At 60.0% G+C, this 16,969-nt stretch overlaps 1 protein-coding gene across 36 annotated transcripts in view; it reads left to right on the forward strand.

The window, feature by feature from the left end:
• Nucleotides 1-16,969, forward strand: part of DOT1L (DOT1 like histone lysine methyltransferase) — a 49,648-nt gene that overhangs the window by 24,715 nt on the left and 7,964 nt on the right. For 33 of the 36 annotated variants that reach the window (XR_014056619.1, XM_081499972.1, XM_081499995.1 and 30 more), the window contains 15 exons: nucleotides 4,015-4,070; nucleotides 5,881-5,960; nucleotides 9,562-9,630; nucleotides 10,061-10,167; nucleotides 10,355-10,396; nucleotides 11,158-11,268; nucleotides 11,350-11,584; nucleotides 11,990-12,103; nucleotides 12,757-12,848; nucleotides 13,247-13,348; nucleotides 13,802-13,939; nucleotides 14,437-14,562; nucleotides 15,184-15,650; nucleotides 15,824-15,956; nucleotides 16,259-16,405. Coding sequence is in view for 35 of the 36 variants with exons in the window: in XM_081499972.1 (XP_081356098.1) it covers nucleotides 4,015-4,070; nucleotides 5,881-5,960; nucleotides 9,562-9,630; nucleotides 10,061-10,167; nucleotides 10,355-10,396; nucleotides 11,158-11,268; nucleotides 11,350-11,584; nucleotides 11,990-12,103; nucleotides 12,757-12,848; nucleotides 13,247-13,348; nucleotides 13,802-13,939; nucleotides 14,437-14,562; nucleotides 15,184-15,650; nucleotides 15,824-15,956; nucleotides 16,259-16,405 (2,019 nt within the window). In the remaining variant the exon portion in view is untranslated. The remainder of the gene's footprint in view (nucleotides 1-4,014; nucleotides 4,071-5,880; nucleotides 5,961-9,561; nucleotides 9,631-10,060; nucleotides 10,168-10,354; nucleotides 10,397-11,157; nucleotides 11,269-11,349; nucleotides 11,585-11,989; nucleotides 12,104-12,756; nucleotides 12,849-13,246; nucleotides 13,349-13,801; nucleotides 13,940-14,436; nucleotides 14,563-15,183; nucleotides 15,651-15,823; nucleotides 15,957-16,258; nucleotides 16,406-16,969) is intronic. The other 3 variants (XM_081499966.1, XM_081499992.1, XM_081499998.1) reach the window with 1 other exon arrangement.

The following is a 16,969-nucleotide window of genomic DNA, read 5'->3' on the forward strand; positions in this document are numbered from 1 at the left end:
TGGGTGACTGTTGTGGTTGTGGTTGTTGATTGTTTTCATTTTTCTCCATAGAATAAAATGTTTGAAGGTTGAGCCAGCCTTCCAGGCCTGGCTGGATGAGGTCAACCCCATCTGGCCCTGGGAATAGCTCCTTTTTATTTGCAGCCCAGGGGGATACTGGTTTCCTTGTCTTGTGAGTCTGACTTTGGCATCCAGGTGATGCTGACCCCACGTCACAAGGTCAGCCATCACCCTCTGCTTCTGCCCTGTTTTCCCTGGGCCAGGACTTGCCCTTCTACAGTGTGGGCCCAGCTCCCCTCCCCTTTCTCTTGGTGGGATTTCTTACAGGTTTCTTCTCCTCAGTGAAAGGTTTCTTTTGGGATAATTCTCGAGGGGTGTGAGGTCTGGTCTAGATTCATCTGTCTGTGAGTGGACATCCAGCCGTCCCACGCCATCTGCTGCAGAGACTGTCCCTCTCTGCTGAGCCGTCTCCGTTGTGTCATCAGCGGCCATCCTCGGCGGGCGCTCTGCTCTGCTCCCGCCCCCATATCCTCCTGCACCTGCAGTCCTCTAGTGTTTGTTGCTCAGGCTGAGGGAAGTTAGTCCAGTTCATTTCTGTTTCCGAGAAGCTTCTTCCTGTCCTGTCCCCAGTCCCACTGGCATGCCGATAAGAGTTCCTGGATGGCTTGCCATTTTCTTAAGACCTCACGACCTCCTAAAACACAGGTTTTTAAAATTATAAAGTGCTTCCTGCTTCTGATGAGAGGGCCAAATGGTTGAAACATGTGGTGTAAAAGCCTGGTTGACTCAGGCCCCAGAATGCCCTATGGACCCGCAGCGGCCTGTGGTGCTTGATTCACAGTGTGGCTCTAGCTGCTGGCACGATGCCCATGGCTGGAGGCCAAGGTGGGGGTGAGGCTGGTGGGCTGCCTGCCTGATGGGTCACCACTCCTTCCTCCCTCTCTTGTCAACATGGGGCGGCAGCACAATTTGAGAGGAGGGTGATTTGAGGGGTGGGGGTATGTCAGCTGGTGCACTGGAGGGGTCCCCTGCATGGAAACCTTGTTCTCTGCTGCCTGACGGCCAGGCACTCATCAGGGCCCTGCTCTTAGGCCCCACGAGGCGGCTGTGAGCAGAACTTGGCTCTGAGGACTCTTAAGTCGTGGCTTTGGCTGCCGTGTCTGGAGTGGCAGCCGGCAGTGCCTCTGGTGTCCAGGCAGCCCTGCTTCAGGAAGGCGTGGTGACAGCACCTGCCCAACGCCTGGACTTGGCGGGAGCTCGCGTGCTGGGTCTGGGGAGGCCCTCCCCGAGGTTCTGTGTGGCTTCGAGCAGGCGCTCTGATCGGCAGGCAGAGTCCTGCCTCCATCACTTGATAGACGAGGGACGGCAGGCACCCCAACCAATGTGTTTATCTGCGGGCGCCAGAACCTCCTCCTGGGTCCCCTCCTCTTGTTGAAGGCCTGGGCCCTCCCTACCCAGCTCCTGCCTGTGTCCCCAGAACCTCAGGATGTCCCCTCTGCCTGGGGAACATCTGAGTGACCGCGTGCCATTGGTGCCTGGTGGCGGGACTGGCACAAGCAGGTTTCCTGTGCCAGGGTGGCAGTGAGTTCTCGGAAGTGCCGCTGAAGGAGGTGCCCCCGGCCAGGTGGCAGTGTGGATCCCAGTGGGCAAGGCTGCCCTCGGGCTGATGTGGTCAGGCTGGCAGGGGCCTGGTGCTGCTGATGGGCCGCCCAGAGCATGAGCCCTGCTCTCTTCCGGTGGCTCTAGCACACATCAGCTGCCGAGGGACTGGCTGGCAGTCGGGTGCTGCATCTGCACCTGTGGCTGTTCCAGGGCAGGTGGCAGGGTGACTGAGTCTGGGGCACCCGTTGCTGGCTCTCACCCTGGGAGGGAGTGCTTTCTGCACGGGGAGCACGTGTGCCGTGTGGTGTGGGTAATGGCTTATAGGAGGAGACCTGTGGTGAGGTGAGGGGTGCGCCTGCCCCGTCTGGTTCGTGGCCTGGAGCAGGAGCACACTGGGGGTCTCCCTGGTCGGGGGAAGGGCGGTCATGCGGGGCAGCCCTCACAGCTGTGTGGGGTGGGGCCATGCGTGTCCCTCCTCCCCGCGCGTTTCTCTGCAGCTAGAGATCTGGGCTAGCTGGGCCAGTCACTGTCCTCGGTGGGGGTGACAGGAAGGCCATGCTTATTTTCCTGTCACTGTTAACTTGGGCACGCGGGCCTCAGTGACACAGAGCTGGCCTGGTCAGTCCCTGTCCTCAACCAGTTATGGCCTGCCTGTGCCAAGAGGCGGTAGGTAGCCAGGCGGCCAGGCGGGTGGGACAATGGCTGTTTTCTTGCCCTGAACATGAGGCCACTGCAGAGCAGTGGTGCTGTGGCTTCAGTGGTTTTCCTTGGGTGGGTGAGCCCCACAGAGAGGAGCTGCATCAGGCTGGGCTTGAGGGAGCCCAGGACACAGCAGTCGGCTGTCCTCACAGACTGGTATGTTAGAGATAGGACAGAGCAAATAGAAGAAGGAGGCGGTGGGTGAGTCCCAGGACCAGGCATGAGCTTTTAGTAGGGTGCGCTGAACTCCCTCAGACAAGAAGCGACAGCACCAGTGACGTGCAGTCTCTGGGAGGGCTCACACAGACCCCGTGCCCAGGTGAGACGCAACAGCACCAAGGAGGTGTGGTCCCCCGGGGGGCTCACACAGACCCCGTTCTCTCTGGGTGCCGGTCATGCCGGTGTCTCTACCTACCATGGCCAAGACCCCAGACTCCAAGAGGATGGGAGGTGTTTGCACGGACGGTGTGGGGACGCTGAGCACCCTCCCCAGGGTACAGCCCTGGGCCCGCATAATGAGATTTCTCCTGCAGAGCATCACAAGGATTTTGAACTTGAATCGGTGCCCAGCTCCTCTGGGCTGTGTGCCGGGAGTGGTGGCAAACTTGGGAGACCCAGAGATGATTGCCCTGGACATGCACAGCCCTCCGCCAGCTCCCAGACCCTTTAGGATGGCCACCTCTCTTCTGCCCAGCAAGGCTCGGCCCCTCCCATGCTAGGTGGTTTCTATGTGCAGGGAGGGTACTGAACCCGCAGCTGCTCTGCCTGGGTGCTGCCCCTTGCAAGGACCTCTGCTGGGTGCTAGGCCTGCTGGGCGGTGCTGCCCCATCACTGCCTGGAGGACCTCCCGGTCACCTGGGGGCACTGGTGGGAGTGCAGATGAGGGCTGTCAGCAGTCACCTCTACCTGCTCCCCCAGGGTGTTCTGCCTCTGAACCTGCCTGTTCTGGATGTTTCCCATCAGTGAAATTACATCCTGTGTGTTCTTCTGTGTTTGCCTCTCACTGAACATCATGTTCTCAGGGTCTATCCACATGGTAGCGAGTGTCAGGGCTTCTGAGGGATGCTCCTGGGTGTGGGGGACATGTGTATATCTGCTTGTCCATCAAGGGACACGTGCACTGTCCACACCTGTGCTTCGTGGACACGGGTGTGCAGATGTTCCCGTGGGTGGACACTGGGGGTGGGATGATAACATTTTTTGAAGAATCATAAAACCAGATTTCTCAGTTTCTGAAATGTTACAGTTCTGGACAATGAGGTTAACGAGACTTGTATTGTCTCAGATGCACTTTGGCCTCGAGGCAAAATGAGATTAGTTCTCTGAGGGAGACAGTGGTGGGAGCGGTACTGGAAGCGTCAGGACGCCCCCGCCACGGGAAGACCGCCTGCAGCAGTGTGGGTGCTGGGCTGCACCCGGGGGCCCTGGTGCTGTCACAGCCCTTGCAGTCCAGCTCTATCGCACACGGCCACCTTGGGGCGCCCCCTGCTGGCCATGCATGGACATGCTGTTGGGACTTTCCAGCACCTTCTCCGGTGCTCTGGCAGCTGTGTCCACGTGCATGGTCAGTGTGTGGCTGTGACCCTGGCCTCTTCCCACATCCTCCCAGTCAGGGCCTCTGATCATTCCATCTCTTCTTGGGGGGCAAACGTGGGTGGGACACAGAGGCAGCGAGACCCCAAGTGATGGGCTGTCCCTCTTATTTCCTTTCAGCTGGAGAGGGGGGACTTCCTCTCGGAGGAGTGGAGAGAACGGATTGCTAACACAAGGTACGGCCGGGGCCTGGGGGTGGGGCCGAGGGGCCGGGCTGGCAGGGGTGATGTGGCTTTCCCTCACTGAGGGTCACACCAGCAGGCAGGGCCCCACCCCCCCACCCCCCCGCCTCCCTGGGCTGGACAGCAGCGTCCAGACTGCCACCACCACCTGTCCTGAGCTTGCTGGTGGCTCTGCCTCTGTGTCCCTTGCGCTGGAGCCTGATGGGCATCCTCCTGGCTGTGTCTGGCCCTGGCCGTGGGGCCGTGTGCTCACACATCTGGTGGCAGCGGTGGCGACACCCACAGAGTCCAAGTGTTGATGAAACTAAGGGGAGGCTCCCCAGGCCTCAGTGACCAAGGGGCCAGTGTGTCACACGCTCTTGGCTCTGACTGGGGGAGGGGTCACACTGGTTCTCTCTGACCTTGCACACTCGCCTCCCCATTCCTTCCACACGTGCTTGTTACAGGGCGCCCTGAGCCCCGCCATCATCTTCTTGCTCACAGAGGTCTGACCCCATCTTTAATCTCAGTGAGGACGTCTCCCCTGAGGCGGGCACACTATCCCCCTTTTCTCGAGAGAACATGCTGGCTTGAGGTGTCCTCCTCAGTCTGAGTGTGGGGACTCCGTCGTACCTGCTGTTGGGTTTCTTCTGTGGGGCCCTGTGGCTGAATCTGGGCTCCATGGTCATGGTGACGAAAAGCTGGCTGAGGGGCCTACTCCCCAGCCTTGGCTGCCCATTGTCCACCTGGCCTGGAGCACCTCGAGGCCCCAGGCTCTGCCAGCTCCCCAGACGATGCCCTTGGCACTCTGCTTCCAGTCGAGGTGTCCCCCCACCCCAGCCAGCTCCTCTGTGCTAGGGGGCCTCACCCCAACTTCCACAGGCCTTGGAGCTGCCTTGTCTCCTTGCGGGTGACCCCAGTCAGAGTAGCCCAGGCTCTGTCCTGGTTCACGCCCTCTCCTGGCCAGTCCCTTTGAGACCCTGGCATCCAGCCTTCCCAGGCTGTGTCCCTGCTCCCTGTGGAGGCCTCCCAGCCAGCCGGTTTCATCAGGGCTCTGCCCATCATAACCTCGCCGTCCCTGCGCTTCTTCCCAAGTAGGGGCAGGGAGAGCTTAGCCCCCAGCTGAGGGCTCCCACTGCCACTTTCTCACAGCGGTCAGTGTGTCCTCGCCCTGATCAGGCCCCATGACTGTCCTTCTGCCGAGATTCAGGAGGAGCATCATGGGGCCGGCAGGCAGCTGCCTACTCTGTCACGTTCAAACGAGGAGGGAAACCCAGGTTGGGGGGGATCCCCCATGTGGACAGGAGCCGGGGGACAGAGGATGGCCAAGGGGTGGGGGACCCTGGGTGGGGCAGCAGCCCCCAGCTGCCTAGTGGGCATCTGTAGGCAGAGCGCCTCAGGCCCTCAGACTCCAGAGAACATTGGAAAAACGAGAAGCCTGGGCCAGGCCCTGCCTCGGAAAAACTTCGTGCTGGGCCTTCAGGTGGTGGGCTCCCTTCCAAGTGTAGCTCGATGGGTCTGTGCTGCCTTCCTGCCCAGGTGGCCTCATCCGTTTGCCCAGGTGGCCCACCTTGTAATGCCCATGCACCAGCCTCGGGGATGCCCATGTCGGTGCAGGCCTTCCCCAGGGAGCCAGCAGCCTGCTTGTCACGGGACCTGGCTGCAGGGTCCGTGTTGGTGGCACCTGGGGCAGCTGTCACGCCCCGTGGGCCCTGAGCCCGTGCCCCCACTGTGGAGGAGGTGCGGACAGCGCTGCGGTGGAGGCGCTGCAGCTCTGTGCGTGTGCACGCAGAACCCGGCACTCAACTGGAGCATTGTTTTGCAGTGTTGTATTTGTGAATAACTTTGCCTTTGGTCCTGAGGTGGATCACCAGCTGAAGGAGCGGTTTGCAAACATGAAGGAAGGTAACGTATCCCTCTCTCCCTGCTCTGCGCGTCCGTTCGGCATCCATCCTACGTCCATCCCGCGTCTGTCCCGTGTCCATCCTACTTGGGCCGTGTAGCAGCGGTCCTGATCACGCGTGCTGGGGTCCTGACTAGCATCCTCTGATCCAGCCCTAGTGGGAAGGCTTTGGGGGTGGGAGGGAAGGGTCCATCTGTCCTTCTTGCTGTCACCTAGGTTGCAGGCAGGGCGCCTCCCAGCTCAGCACGTGCAGTGAACAGAGCGGACCCCACCACTGCTCAGGCTAGAGCTTGCAGCTGCCTGAGAAACTGGGGTGGGGACCTGGTTAGCAGGGGAGTTGCAGGCTATCCAGGTTGTCTGGGTTTCCCGTGGACAGTGTGTAACTTCTCAGTTCAAGGACATTCTGCGCACTTAACTGTGTGTCTCATACTGGAACTTGACTAAGTGGAAGTTCAGCCTCGGGGCGCTGGGGCTGCCCAGACCAGCCCTTTGGCTTTGCCCAGGCCTTTCCTGTGTCTGAACCCTCAAGGCCTGGCCCCAGCCTGCTGCCACTTCCCCCATCTCTCTTACTCTCCATCCCAAGGCCAGGTGAGACCAGATGCGCCCAGGAGGGGAGCTCACCTCTCCAGCTCTGAGTCTCAGAATCGCTGTGGGACTACTGGGCATACCTCTGGAGGGAGAGATCATGAGAGCTTGAAAGCTGAGCTTCCATTCTGATTATGAGTCAGAGTCCATGTAGCCTTTAGGAAGGGTGTGTACTCCCTGTGCGTGTGAAAGTGTGCAGACTTGGGGCAACATGAATGGTTTTATGTAGGGAGTGTTGATGGCGTCTGGCTAGAAGCTCGTGGGGGATCTTGACAGTCCACACAGAGGCCGAAATGGAGGTGCCAAGGCTGAGTTCTTGCTTCTGACCCTGCTGACCTCACTGGTCTCCCCTCCCTCCTCTCCCCAACCTCTTCCTCTCCCCTCCCCACCCTTCAGAAACGCCAAGGTGTTGGGTCTTCTTGTGTCCCAAGCTCCTCCCCCAGCCTGTGGCAAACCTGAGTAGGGCTGTCCCCAAGTGGGTGGTCTCTGAGAAGCCTCCAGACCGCTGAAGGTACAGGGAGCAGGGATGCAACTGCATCATGGTCTTGCGCTGCTCAGATGCAGCAGCCCATGGGGCGTCCCTTCACGGTGCCCGGGGCATCCTGGTGCCTGTGGAGCATCACATCCATGAGGACTGATGTTCATTCGTGTTCTCATCACCACCGCTGGGTCCCTGGGGAGTTGGGCTCTGGCTTAGGGTGGGAGAGCAGGTCTGGCCTGTTCAGGAAGAGGGGATGGAAGAGCTTCTCCAATTGTGACCCAAGACAGCAGGAGTCCCCTGTCCTGGAGGGAGGCCTCGCCTGACATGCGCGGGCACCCTGCCCTGCTCCCTTGTCCCCCACATCTCGAGGCTCCAGGGAGACCCCCATGTCCTCCTGAGGTCCACAACTGGGAGAGAAGCAGGGTGGGTCCTCCGTGTTTCATCATGAAACATGTCAAGTGGACAGAAGAGTTGAAAGGATCACCCAGCATAGAAGCAGTTTCCAGCTGCCCTCAGCACTGCTGGGTGCGTGTGTTTGCATGCGTGTGCAGGTGAGCACAAGCCTGAGCTTGCGGCAGGGGTCGCTCCTGATGGTTTATGGGAGCGAGTGCCTTCCCCCAGCCCTAGGCCGCACCCAGAGAAGAGCTTGAATTACCATCCTCCCAGCTGGCCCAGGCGTCTATCTGGCTGTGGGGTCCGACTCTGTAGCCTTTGGGCCTCAGGGCACAGCCCCTCCATTTGGATGCTGCCCGCTGGGCATCCTGCATCATTGTCTTTTGGAATATCACCCGTGGTGCACTGGTTCCTCATGGTCAGCTTGATCTTGCCCTCTGCACCCCATGTCCTGAGTTTTCGGGTGTCACACATGCTCGGCTCATGGCCCCTGGTGGGAGCAGGACTGCCTACCAGGCCCTTCTGTCACCTGGGATCTGTGGCCCTGCAGTGACATGCCCACAGAAGTTCTCTCAACATATCCTGTTGACCCTGAAGACTTGCGTGGGCTTCCTAATTAAAGTATCCTGGAATGTGTGGGCTTTACTCCCTCCTGCTCCCTGGCCCCGCTCTTCAGACTCCCCCACAATGCCTGGGGGAGCCCCCAGACTCTGGCCGCAATGACTGCAGGCACAGCCAGCTGACTGCTTAAATGTGCACCCAGCTGGCCAGGGACCTGTCATCACTGCCTCCTCGTGGGGTGCCAGAGGCCAGGCTGGTGCTGGGGTGCTCTTTGTGCCTGGACAGTCAGGAGCATGTGAGCATGTGCAGAGGGGCTCATCCTGACCACTCCACCTTCCTTGTAACATATTTCTTTCACTTTTTTTTGGTAAGTTTATATTTATGTATTTTGGCTGTGTTGAGTCTTTCTTGCTGCGTAGACTTTTCTCTAGTTATGGGCAGCGGGGGCTAATATCTAGTTGTGGTTTGCAGGCTTCTCAATGCTTTGGATTCTCTTGTTGCAGAGCACTGGCTCTAGAGCACATGCTCAGTGGTTGTGGTACACGGGCTTAGTTGCTCCGTGGCACTTGGGTTCCTCGTGGACCAGGGATTGAACCCATGTCGCCTGCGTTGACAGGCAGATTCTTAAAAACTGAGCCATCAGGGAAGCTTCTCTTTGACATTTATTCTTGGTTCTTTATTTCTTGCACTGGAAAGTTTCAGTCCTTCTGGCGTTGATGCGTTTAGAGACAGTGTTTTATACAGGATGGGGGGAAGCTTTTGTACTCTGAAGGTAACATCACCAGTCACAGTGACTTCTCTGCACAAGGCTTCAACTCCTTGTGGTTCTTCTTTTCTCTACAGTGATTTGCACGCATGCCAGGACTTCACTGGAAAAACTTTCCTGTTTAGCCGTTTCTGACTTGAACCATTCCCATTATGGTTGTGTGGGGTCAACCCCTAATTCTCCCTCAGGTTCTGTCTGTGTGGACAGGACTTGGTTCTCTCTCATTCTGTGTGGATCAGGGCCTGGTTCTCCTCATGTTCTGTCTGTGTGGATCAGGATCCGGTTCTCCTCAGATTCTGTGTGGATCAGGGCCCGGTTCTCCTCAGGTTCTGTCTGTGTGGATCAGGGCCCCGTTCTCCGCAGGTTCTGTCTGTGTGGATCAGGACCCTGTTCTCCTCAGGTTCTGTCTGTGTGGATCAGGATCCGCTTCTCCTCAGGTTCTGTCTGTGTGGGTCAGTGCCCAGTTCTCCCTCAGGCTCTATCTGTGCATGTGGATCGGGGCTGGTTCTGGTCTGGCTCATCTGCACAGTGCAGACATTGTGGAGGACCCCAGCTGGCCCACCCTGAACCCAGGGCTGTGGGGCCGTGAGCACCTTTGCAGGAAGGCACTCAGCACTCCAGGCCAGGGCACTCAGATGCTGCTCAGTTTGGCTCTCACTGGGAGTGGAGGACTGACTCCCAGTGTGTCCTCCCTTCTGGGTTCTGGGGGCTCATTTTCTGGACGCTTTTGCACCCTTCTGTTCTGATGTCATCAGGCTCTTGTTTGTATCGTGTGCTGGTGTCCTCAGGGCGGTGCTGACCCCTCTCTGTTTTCCAGGTGGCAGAATTGTGTCCTCGAAGCCCTTTGCGCCTCTGAACTTCAGAATAAACAGTAGAAACTTGAGTGGTAAGAACACTTGTGTTGCCAGATTCTTAACATGTCTGATTGTCAGCACTTGCAGTGGGTTAAAGCAGGATCCCCGCCAGCAGTGGTGACCTGAGGGCATCCTGGGCCCGGCTCCCTCACTCCATGCAGGATCCCCCATGTGACAGCCCCTGACGTCCCAGACATAGCCCCAGGCAGGGCTGTAGGGGGAGAGTCTCAGGTCCCATGGGAGAGTGACAACGCCCCTTGGGGCGTATACAGGGCCTGGGCGTCCTTGCAGCCGCCCTGGCTGTCTCCTTGGACTCCAAGACTCTTTCAGAGCCCACGCTGCGGGCTTGTCCTCATCCTCGTCCTCGGCTGAGGGCCTGGGGGAGGGAGGGCCATGGACACCTCCCAGGTCTGTGGTTGGAATGCCCAGGTGCCCCCTGACCCGTTGGCCCCTTGTGCACAGACATTGGCACCATCATGCGCGTCGTGGAGCTGTCGCCGCTAAAAGGCTCGGTGTCGTGGACGGGGAAGCCAGTCTCCTACTACCTGCACACCATTGACCGCACCATAGTGAGTGGTGCCCGAGCACCCCTGCCCTGCCTCTCAGCTAACCTGGCGGGGGAGAGGTTGTACTCCCACCCTGGGGTCCGGCGCGTTCCCTGGGCACGTCACTGCCTGGCGTTGGTGGGTCTGGGATATGGCTTTCATCTTGCAGGGTTTTCCACCGCTAATGAGACTTTTTCTTTTCCATTTTTAGCTTGAAAACTATTTTTCTAGTCTAAAAAATCCAAAACTCAGGGTAAGTTTGTCTGTTTGCCCTTGACCTACAAGCCTGGTTGCTGCTGACCAGGGCCCAAGGGTCTGGTCTGAGGGTCCGGATTTGGGCCTGGGCACCAGGGGCCACTGGCTGTGACAGCCTCGACTTGAGCAGTTTCAACAATTTGGGGGAAAATAGGTTGATAATAGGTTGAAAATAGTTAACATTTTGAAACGTTTTGCTGCCTCTTGGTCCCTGTTGGTTTGTCCCTGAACCTTGTGGGATGTGTGTCCCAGCGTCCCAGCGTCTTTCTCTTTGGAGGCTCAGACAAGCCTGTGAGCCTGGAGGAGCCCCCACCCGGGCCCCTCCTACCACGCTAGGACCTCAGGTCACAGTGTGGGGACTGCCACCCCATCCAAGACAGAACGGCTTTGTGGGCAGCACTGTACTCCCTGCTGGTGCCCCGGGGTGTCCCTCAGCCCTCTTCATGGACAGATCACCCCCAAGTGGGGAAGCAGCTGTGGGGACCTCAGGGAGGCCAGGCCAGGCCGTTCGGCAGCTCCTTACTCTGCACCCAGGCTCTGCCTTTAGTAACTTTTCCTTGTGATCTGAAGGCTGCTGGGGTCCTGGCAGAGACGGGGTGTGGGGAGTGTGCACCTTGTTTTTCCCTGCACCATCATCAAGGGTGCAGATGAGTGGAACCTGGCTGACCACCCCCGGGAGCCTGAGCTGTGGGGCCCCTGGAGGCAGGGGGGTCCCCATGGTGCCTGAGCTTCAGGAGATGCCCCCTGCCTGCCCACCAGGAGGAACAAGAGGCAGCTCGGCGCCGGCAGCAGCGGGAGAACAAGAGCAACACAACTACGCCCACCAAGGTGCCCGAGAGCAAGGCAGCTGTGCCTGCGGACACCCCCGTGGTGAGCCCCCACTCTGGTCGGGGAGGGAGCCAGCCTCAGAGCCCACACCTCTGGCCAGTCCTTCATGCGGGCTTCCACCAGGACTCTGGTGCTGAGGAGGAGAAAGCTGGGACAGCCGCCGTCAAGAAGCCATCTCCCTCCAAAGCCCGGAAGAAGAAGCTGAACAAGAAGGGCCGGAAGATGGCGGGTCGGAAGCGCGGACGCCCCAAGAAGATGAGTGCCACCAACCCCGAGCGCAAGCCCAAGAAGACCCAGAGCGCACTGGACCTGCTGCACGCCCAGACCGTGTCACGAGCGGCCTCCCCCTTGCCGCAGGGTGAGCCCCGCCCCCGTGCCATGGCATCCCGGGAGTGCTGTGGGGTCCTTGGGCAGAAGCTGCTGTGCCAGTGTCATGTGTGTGCTGTGTGGGTACGCCCAAGCTCTGAACCTTCCTGAGGGCACCTCAGGAGTCCCCTGGGCCATTGGTGTGGTCAGTTTGGCCTGGCCATGAGGACCTAGCCATCTGCCCGGGAGCAGGTCCTGGGGCCTTGGCTTCCCACGCTCCTGGTCGTGGCAGGAGGCTTGGCTAAGTGAGTGGCCAGGTCATGAGCATGTGCGGCTCAGCGTCTGGTGGTTGGGGCTGTGGGAATTTGGTTGAATCCTGTTGTTGGGGCACTGGGGGCTCGGGAATGGCCTTCTGAGCCCCATTTATGGGATTGTGACCACTGCTGTGTCCCTGCAGACACGCACAGGCCACCTCACAGCCCATTCTACCAGCTACCTCCCAGCGTGCAGCGGCCTACCCCCGAGCAGCTGCTGCTGGCACCCACCCCGCCCGCACTGCACAGGCTGCTAGGTGAGCACCAGCCGGGCCCACAGGGGTCAGGGAGGGTAAGCAGCAGCTGGTCTACACCCCAGCAGGAACCCCATGCCGTGCAGCCAAGCACACCACCTCCAGGGCTCAGGCTCATCCTGCTAGGGGACTCCTGGGTTCTGGGATCACCACAGCCCATGTAGTGGTCTGAGGCTAAGGTCCTGCCCCAGGGGACACTGGGCCACCCTGGGGGCTCCTGGCATTGAGTGAGTGGGGCCAGGGAGGCAGCTCCACCCCCCAGAGGGTGCCCTCTGTGTCCATGGTGCCGGGATCTGCCAACTTGAGCTCGCACTCGTGGGTGAGGGCAGGCTGCATTGAGATCGCTCAGCTCTAGAAGCTGGGTGAAGGAAACCCTTTACAACCTTGGGAGCTGTCAGTTTCCTCAACAGCAATAGCATATTTTTACCAAGAAAACTGACAGATTAGCCAACCAAAACCCACACGTGTGGGGAGAAAGGAAACATGGGCCGGTGATGGCAGGAGCTTCGAGGGGCCCCAGGAGGGGACGACTGGGGGCAGGGCCGCGGCCCCACCAATGCCCCGTGGGGCCTGCATGTGTTCATGAACCCCACTCCTGCCTTGAGCCTCGTCAGGATCCTTCCTGTGTTGACATCCAATCTGTTCTCCCCTTGCAGAGTCCTTCAAGATTCAGTACCTACAGTTCCTGGCATACACGAAGACCCCTCAGTACAAAGCCAACCTGCAGCAGCTGCTGGACCAGGAGAAGGTGCGGCCCCCGTGCTGTCGGCCAAGTCCCTGGGAGGGTCGGGGGGCATTCATCCCCCACCTCAGGGCCTGATGGCCCCGTGGTTGCAGCTGGCCTGGGCCCTGCTGCAATGGCTGAGGCGTCCTCATCTGGGGACATTGTCCCCCGTGCTGAGAGGCATCTGGGGGGCCCTCAGCCTGGGCGTGACCCCCGCAGCCTCAGTCAGGCCCAGCACGGGCATGGCTCTCTGGAGGGTGGACGGCATAAGGCCCCGTGATCCCCATAAACAGGACCTCAAGCCACCGCTGTGTGGCACCACATTCTGGGGTGAAGCCCTCATGGGGGTCTGGCCGGTCTGCTTGAGGTTCCCCCACCTCGCCCCCACCATGGTCCTTGCGCTCATCAGCCCTGCCCCACAGGAGAAGAATGCCCGGTTGCTAGGTGCAGCACAGCAGCTGTTCGGCCACTGCCAAGCTCAGAAGGAGGAGATCAAGAGGCTTTTCCAGCAGAAACTGGACGAGGTAGACTGGTCCCTGCCCTGGCTGCCGGGGGGCCTTGTAGATGACCCCCAGTGCTGAGCTGTGGGCGGGCGGGTGGGCAGGTAGGTGAGGGGGGTGGGTCCCCAGCCCAGACAGCTGATATCCAGGTGTACTGTTGCCCTTCCGGTGCTTCTGACTCTGACAGTCTCCCTCACAGGAGGCCTGGAGCCTGGGGGCGGTCAGAGGGCAGCTCCCGGGACTCCCTGGGGTTCAGTGGTTGAGACTTTGCCCTCCAGTGCAGGGACCACGGTTCTGATCCCCAAGCAGGGAACTAAGATCTCGAATGCCTTGCGGCCAAAAAACCAAAAACATAAAACAGGAGGAATATTGTAACAAGTTCAGTAAAATCTTTAAAAATGGTCCGCATCAAAGAAAACGAGGGGAAGTCTGCACGTGGCCCCGTGAGCGCCCACCTGGGCCGTGGTGTGTCCTCAGCTGGGAGTGAAGGCGCTGACCTACAACGACCTGATCCAAGCGCAGAAGGAGATCTCTGCTCACAACCAGCAGTTGAGGGAGCAGACGGAGCAGCTGGAGAAGGGCAACCGGGAGCTGAGGAGCCAGAGCCTGCGGCTGGTGAGCAGCCTGGGCCCGGCAGGACCCCTCTTTGCCCCCGTCCACCGTCAGGATGCTCGAAGGGCATCTGGCGCATCTCAGACTTGGGCTCTGGTCTTCACTGGCAGGGCATCCTCAGCCCTTCCCCTACCTACAGCCCAGGGACCCTGAGCCCACATCCCCCAGTGTGCTGGGCCTCACCTGCTGGGAGCGCCCTGTCTCCTCTCCCAGATGTCCCTCACTTGCTCCTGCAGGGTGTCCTTCCTGGAGACCCATCTCCTCAGCCCCACCCCCAGAAGCAGCTCTGCTCTGTGCTTCGAGGGTGCGGGCTTGGGGTTGGGCAGCAGACTCCTGCTCTTCCGTGCCCCAGCTGTGCTCACAGGGGCTCCTCCCAATCTCCCACTGCAGGCACACCTGGGTAGGAACCGTCCACCAGAGCCCCTCCCAACCTCCTCCAGCTGTGCATACCTGGGTGGGGGCTGCCTGCCAGGGCTCACAGCCCAACTCCCTCCCCACAGCTCAAGGCACGGTGTGATGAGCTGAAGCTGGACTGGTCCACGCTGTCCCTGGAGAATCTGCTGAAGGAGAAGCAGGCCCTGAAGAGCCAGATCTCAGAGAAGCAGAGGCACTGCCTGGAGCTGCAGGTGAGGCTGGGCTGGGGATTGGAACCTCCTTCATTGCCCCCTTCCCCACTCCCTTGCCCACCTGCAGAGATGCCTTCCCCTCAACTGCAGCTCCTAGCACCAGACCCTGGGACTCTTGAGGGATTTCTGACCACAGAGCACTCATGGTGAACTGGTGTCCACTGAGATCCCTTTGAGGATGTGTCCTGAGCACACACCTCCCCAGAGCAGCTTTCTGCAGGGTCACAGCCCGTGTGTCACAGAAACGAGATTTATTGCCCAAGCCTGTGTGTGGAGGGGCCTGTGAGAGGGATCTCAGGAGGGAACGCTCTGGGTTCTGACCCTCTTCCATAATTGAGAATCAAGAAGCGGCCCATTTATTGTGGGCAAAAGCCAAACATGTGGTTTCTCGAGTCCTGGCCTGCCCAAGACAGCTGCTGTCCTGATGTCTTACCCTGGCAGTTGCCATGGTGGCCACGGAGCCTGGGCCCCTTACCACCTCTGTGCACCTGTGCCCCACTCTGACGCTCATTCACCTGTCAGCTCACCAGCCACGTTCCCCTCTCTCTCCCGGACAGTCCTGTCTGGTGGGGTGCTGGGCTTGGGGCTGGGCGGGCCTGACGCCCCCGGCTCGTCCCACAGATCAGCATCGTGGAGCTGGAGAAGAGCCAGCGGCAGCAGGAGTTGCTGCAGCTCAAGTCCTGCGTGCCGCCTGATGAGGCGCTGGCCCTGCAGCTTCGTGGGAAGCCAGAGGCTGAACCTGGACGGCTGCACTTAGAGCTGGACTGCTCCCGCTTCTCCCTGCCGCCCTTCAGCAGCTTGAGCCCTGAGCTCTCCATGAATGGCCATGCGGCTGGCTATGAGCTCTGCGGCGCACTGGGTCGGCCTTCGCCCAAGCAGAACACCCCGCAGTACCTGGCCTCCCCGCTAGACCAGGAGGTCGTGCCCTGCACCCCCAGCCACAGTGGCCGGCCACGGCTGGAGAAGCTATCCGGCCTGGCCCTGCCTGACTACACCAGGCTATCCCCTGCCAAGCTGGTGCTGCGGCGCCACCTGAGCCAGGACCACGCGGCCAGCGGAAAGGCAGCTGCCAGTGAGCTGCACCCACGGTGAGTGCAGGCTGGCGTCAGGGGCCCAGAGGCCTCACGGGTCTTCTGAGTTGAGGATCATCAGTTTGGAAGAGAATCAGGGGTTTGCTAGGCCAGGGCTGTCAGCTCTGAACACAAAGCTGCAACCGTGGGGGGCTCCCCAGACAGTGACCTAGGACATGCCTTGTTTCTAGAGCCGAGCATGCCAAGGAGAACGGGCTCCCTTACCAGAGCCCTGGCATCACCAACGGCATCAAACTGAGCCCACAAGACCCCCGACCTTCATCCCCCACGGCTTTACAGATGGGAGAGAAGGGCCCCGAGAAGGTGAGGCTGCTCTCTGAGAGCAACTGTGGCGCTGGGTGGGGAGGGGGTTTTCAAAGGAGGTCCTCCTGCAGGAGGGGGCAGCATGGCCACCCGACTGCACCCTTGCCCTCAGGTGAGGCTGGGAGAGAGCTCAGTCCCTGGGGATGGGAGGAGAAGGTGGTTGAGGAGCAGGGTGGGCCGGTTGTGGATGGAGGCTACTGACCGGCGGGTCTGGCCAATTGGGAGAACGGGTTGGGGTGGGGGCTGGTTGGAATCCCCGGTGTCCCCGGGGCAGTGCCCGAGGCCACTGTCCTGGTCGGCAGGGTGTGAAGGAGCGTGCCTACGCCAGCAGTGGGGAGGCCATCACCAGCCTGCCCGTCAGCATCCCGCTGAGCACCGTGCAGCCCAGCAAGCTGCCCGTCAGCATCCCCCTGGCCAGCGTGGTGCTGCCCAGCCGCGCCGAGAAGGCGGTGAGTGCGGCCCTTGGCCCAAGCCTGCTGCCCCAGGCCTCATGTGCACGCACAGGCAGAGCTGTGGGCGTGTCCTTTCTCCTCGAGGCCCAGTCACTTTCTGTTCAGTTGCTCACAGTTATATCTCCAGCGTGCTGCAACACCTGAGAAAAAGAGAGCACCGATTCCCAGTAAGGTTTTCAACTTTAATCTTAGATCTGAGTGTGCATGGGGACAGTGTGAGTGGAGAGAGAGTAGATTCCCAGTTCTGTAGAAGCTGCCCTTGTCCTTCTAGTCCATACTGCATTCTCCCTCACACGCGTGCACTTGGGAGTGACACTTTGTGTAGAGCGGGCTGGGCTTTGTGTTCATGGAGGTGTCATTCACACAGAACTCATCCATCTAAGGTGTTCAGTGCAGGGGTCTTCGGTGTGTTCACCAGTCTTGCAGCTTCTAGAACATTCTGTGCCCCAAGAGGAAGCCCATCCCCGTTGGCATCACCCCTCTACCCCCTCCCCAGCCCCTGACAATCAGTACCCCACTCTCTGTCTGTGGTTTGGCCTGTTCTGGACGTTTCCCATCAGT

Source organism: Giraffa tippelskirchi, chromosome 6, assembly GCF_054371585.1.
Source record: "Giraffa tippelskirchi isolate mGirTip1 chromosome 6, T2T-mGirTip1v1.2.pri, whole genome shotgun sequence".
Classification (NCBI taxonomy): Eukaryota; Metazoa; Chordata; class Mammalia; order Artiodactyla; family Giraffidae; genus Giraffa; species Giraffa tippelskirchi.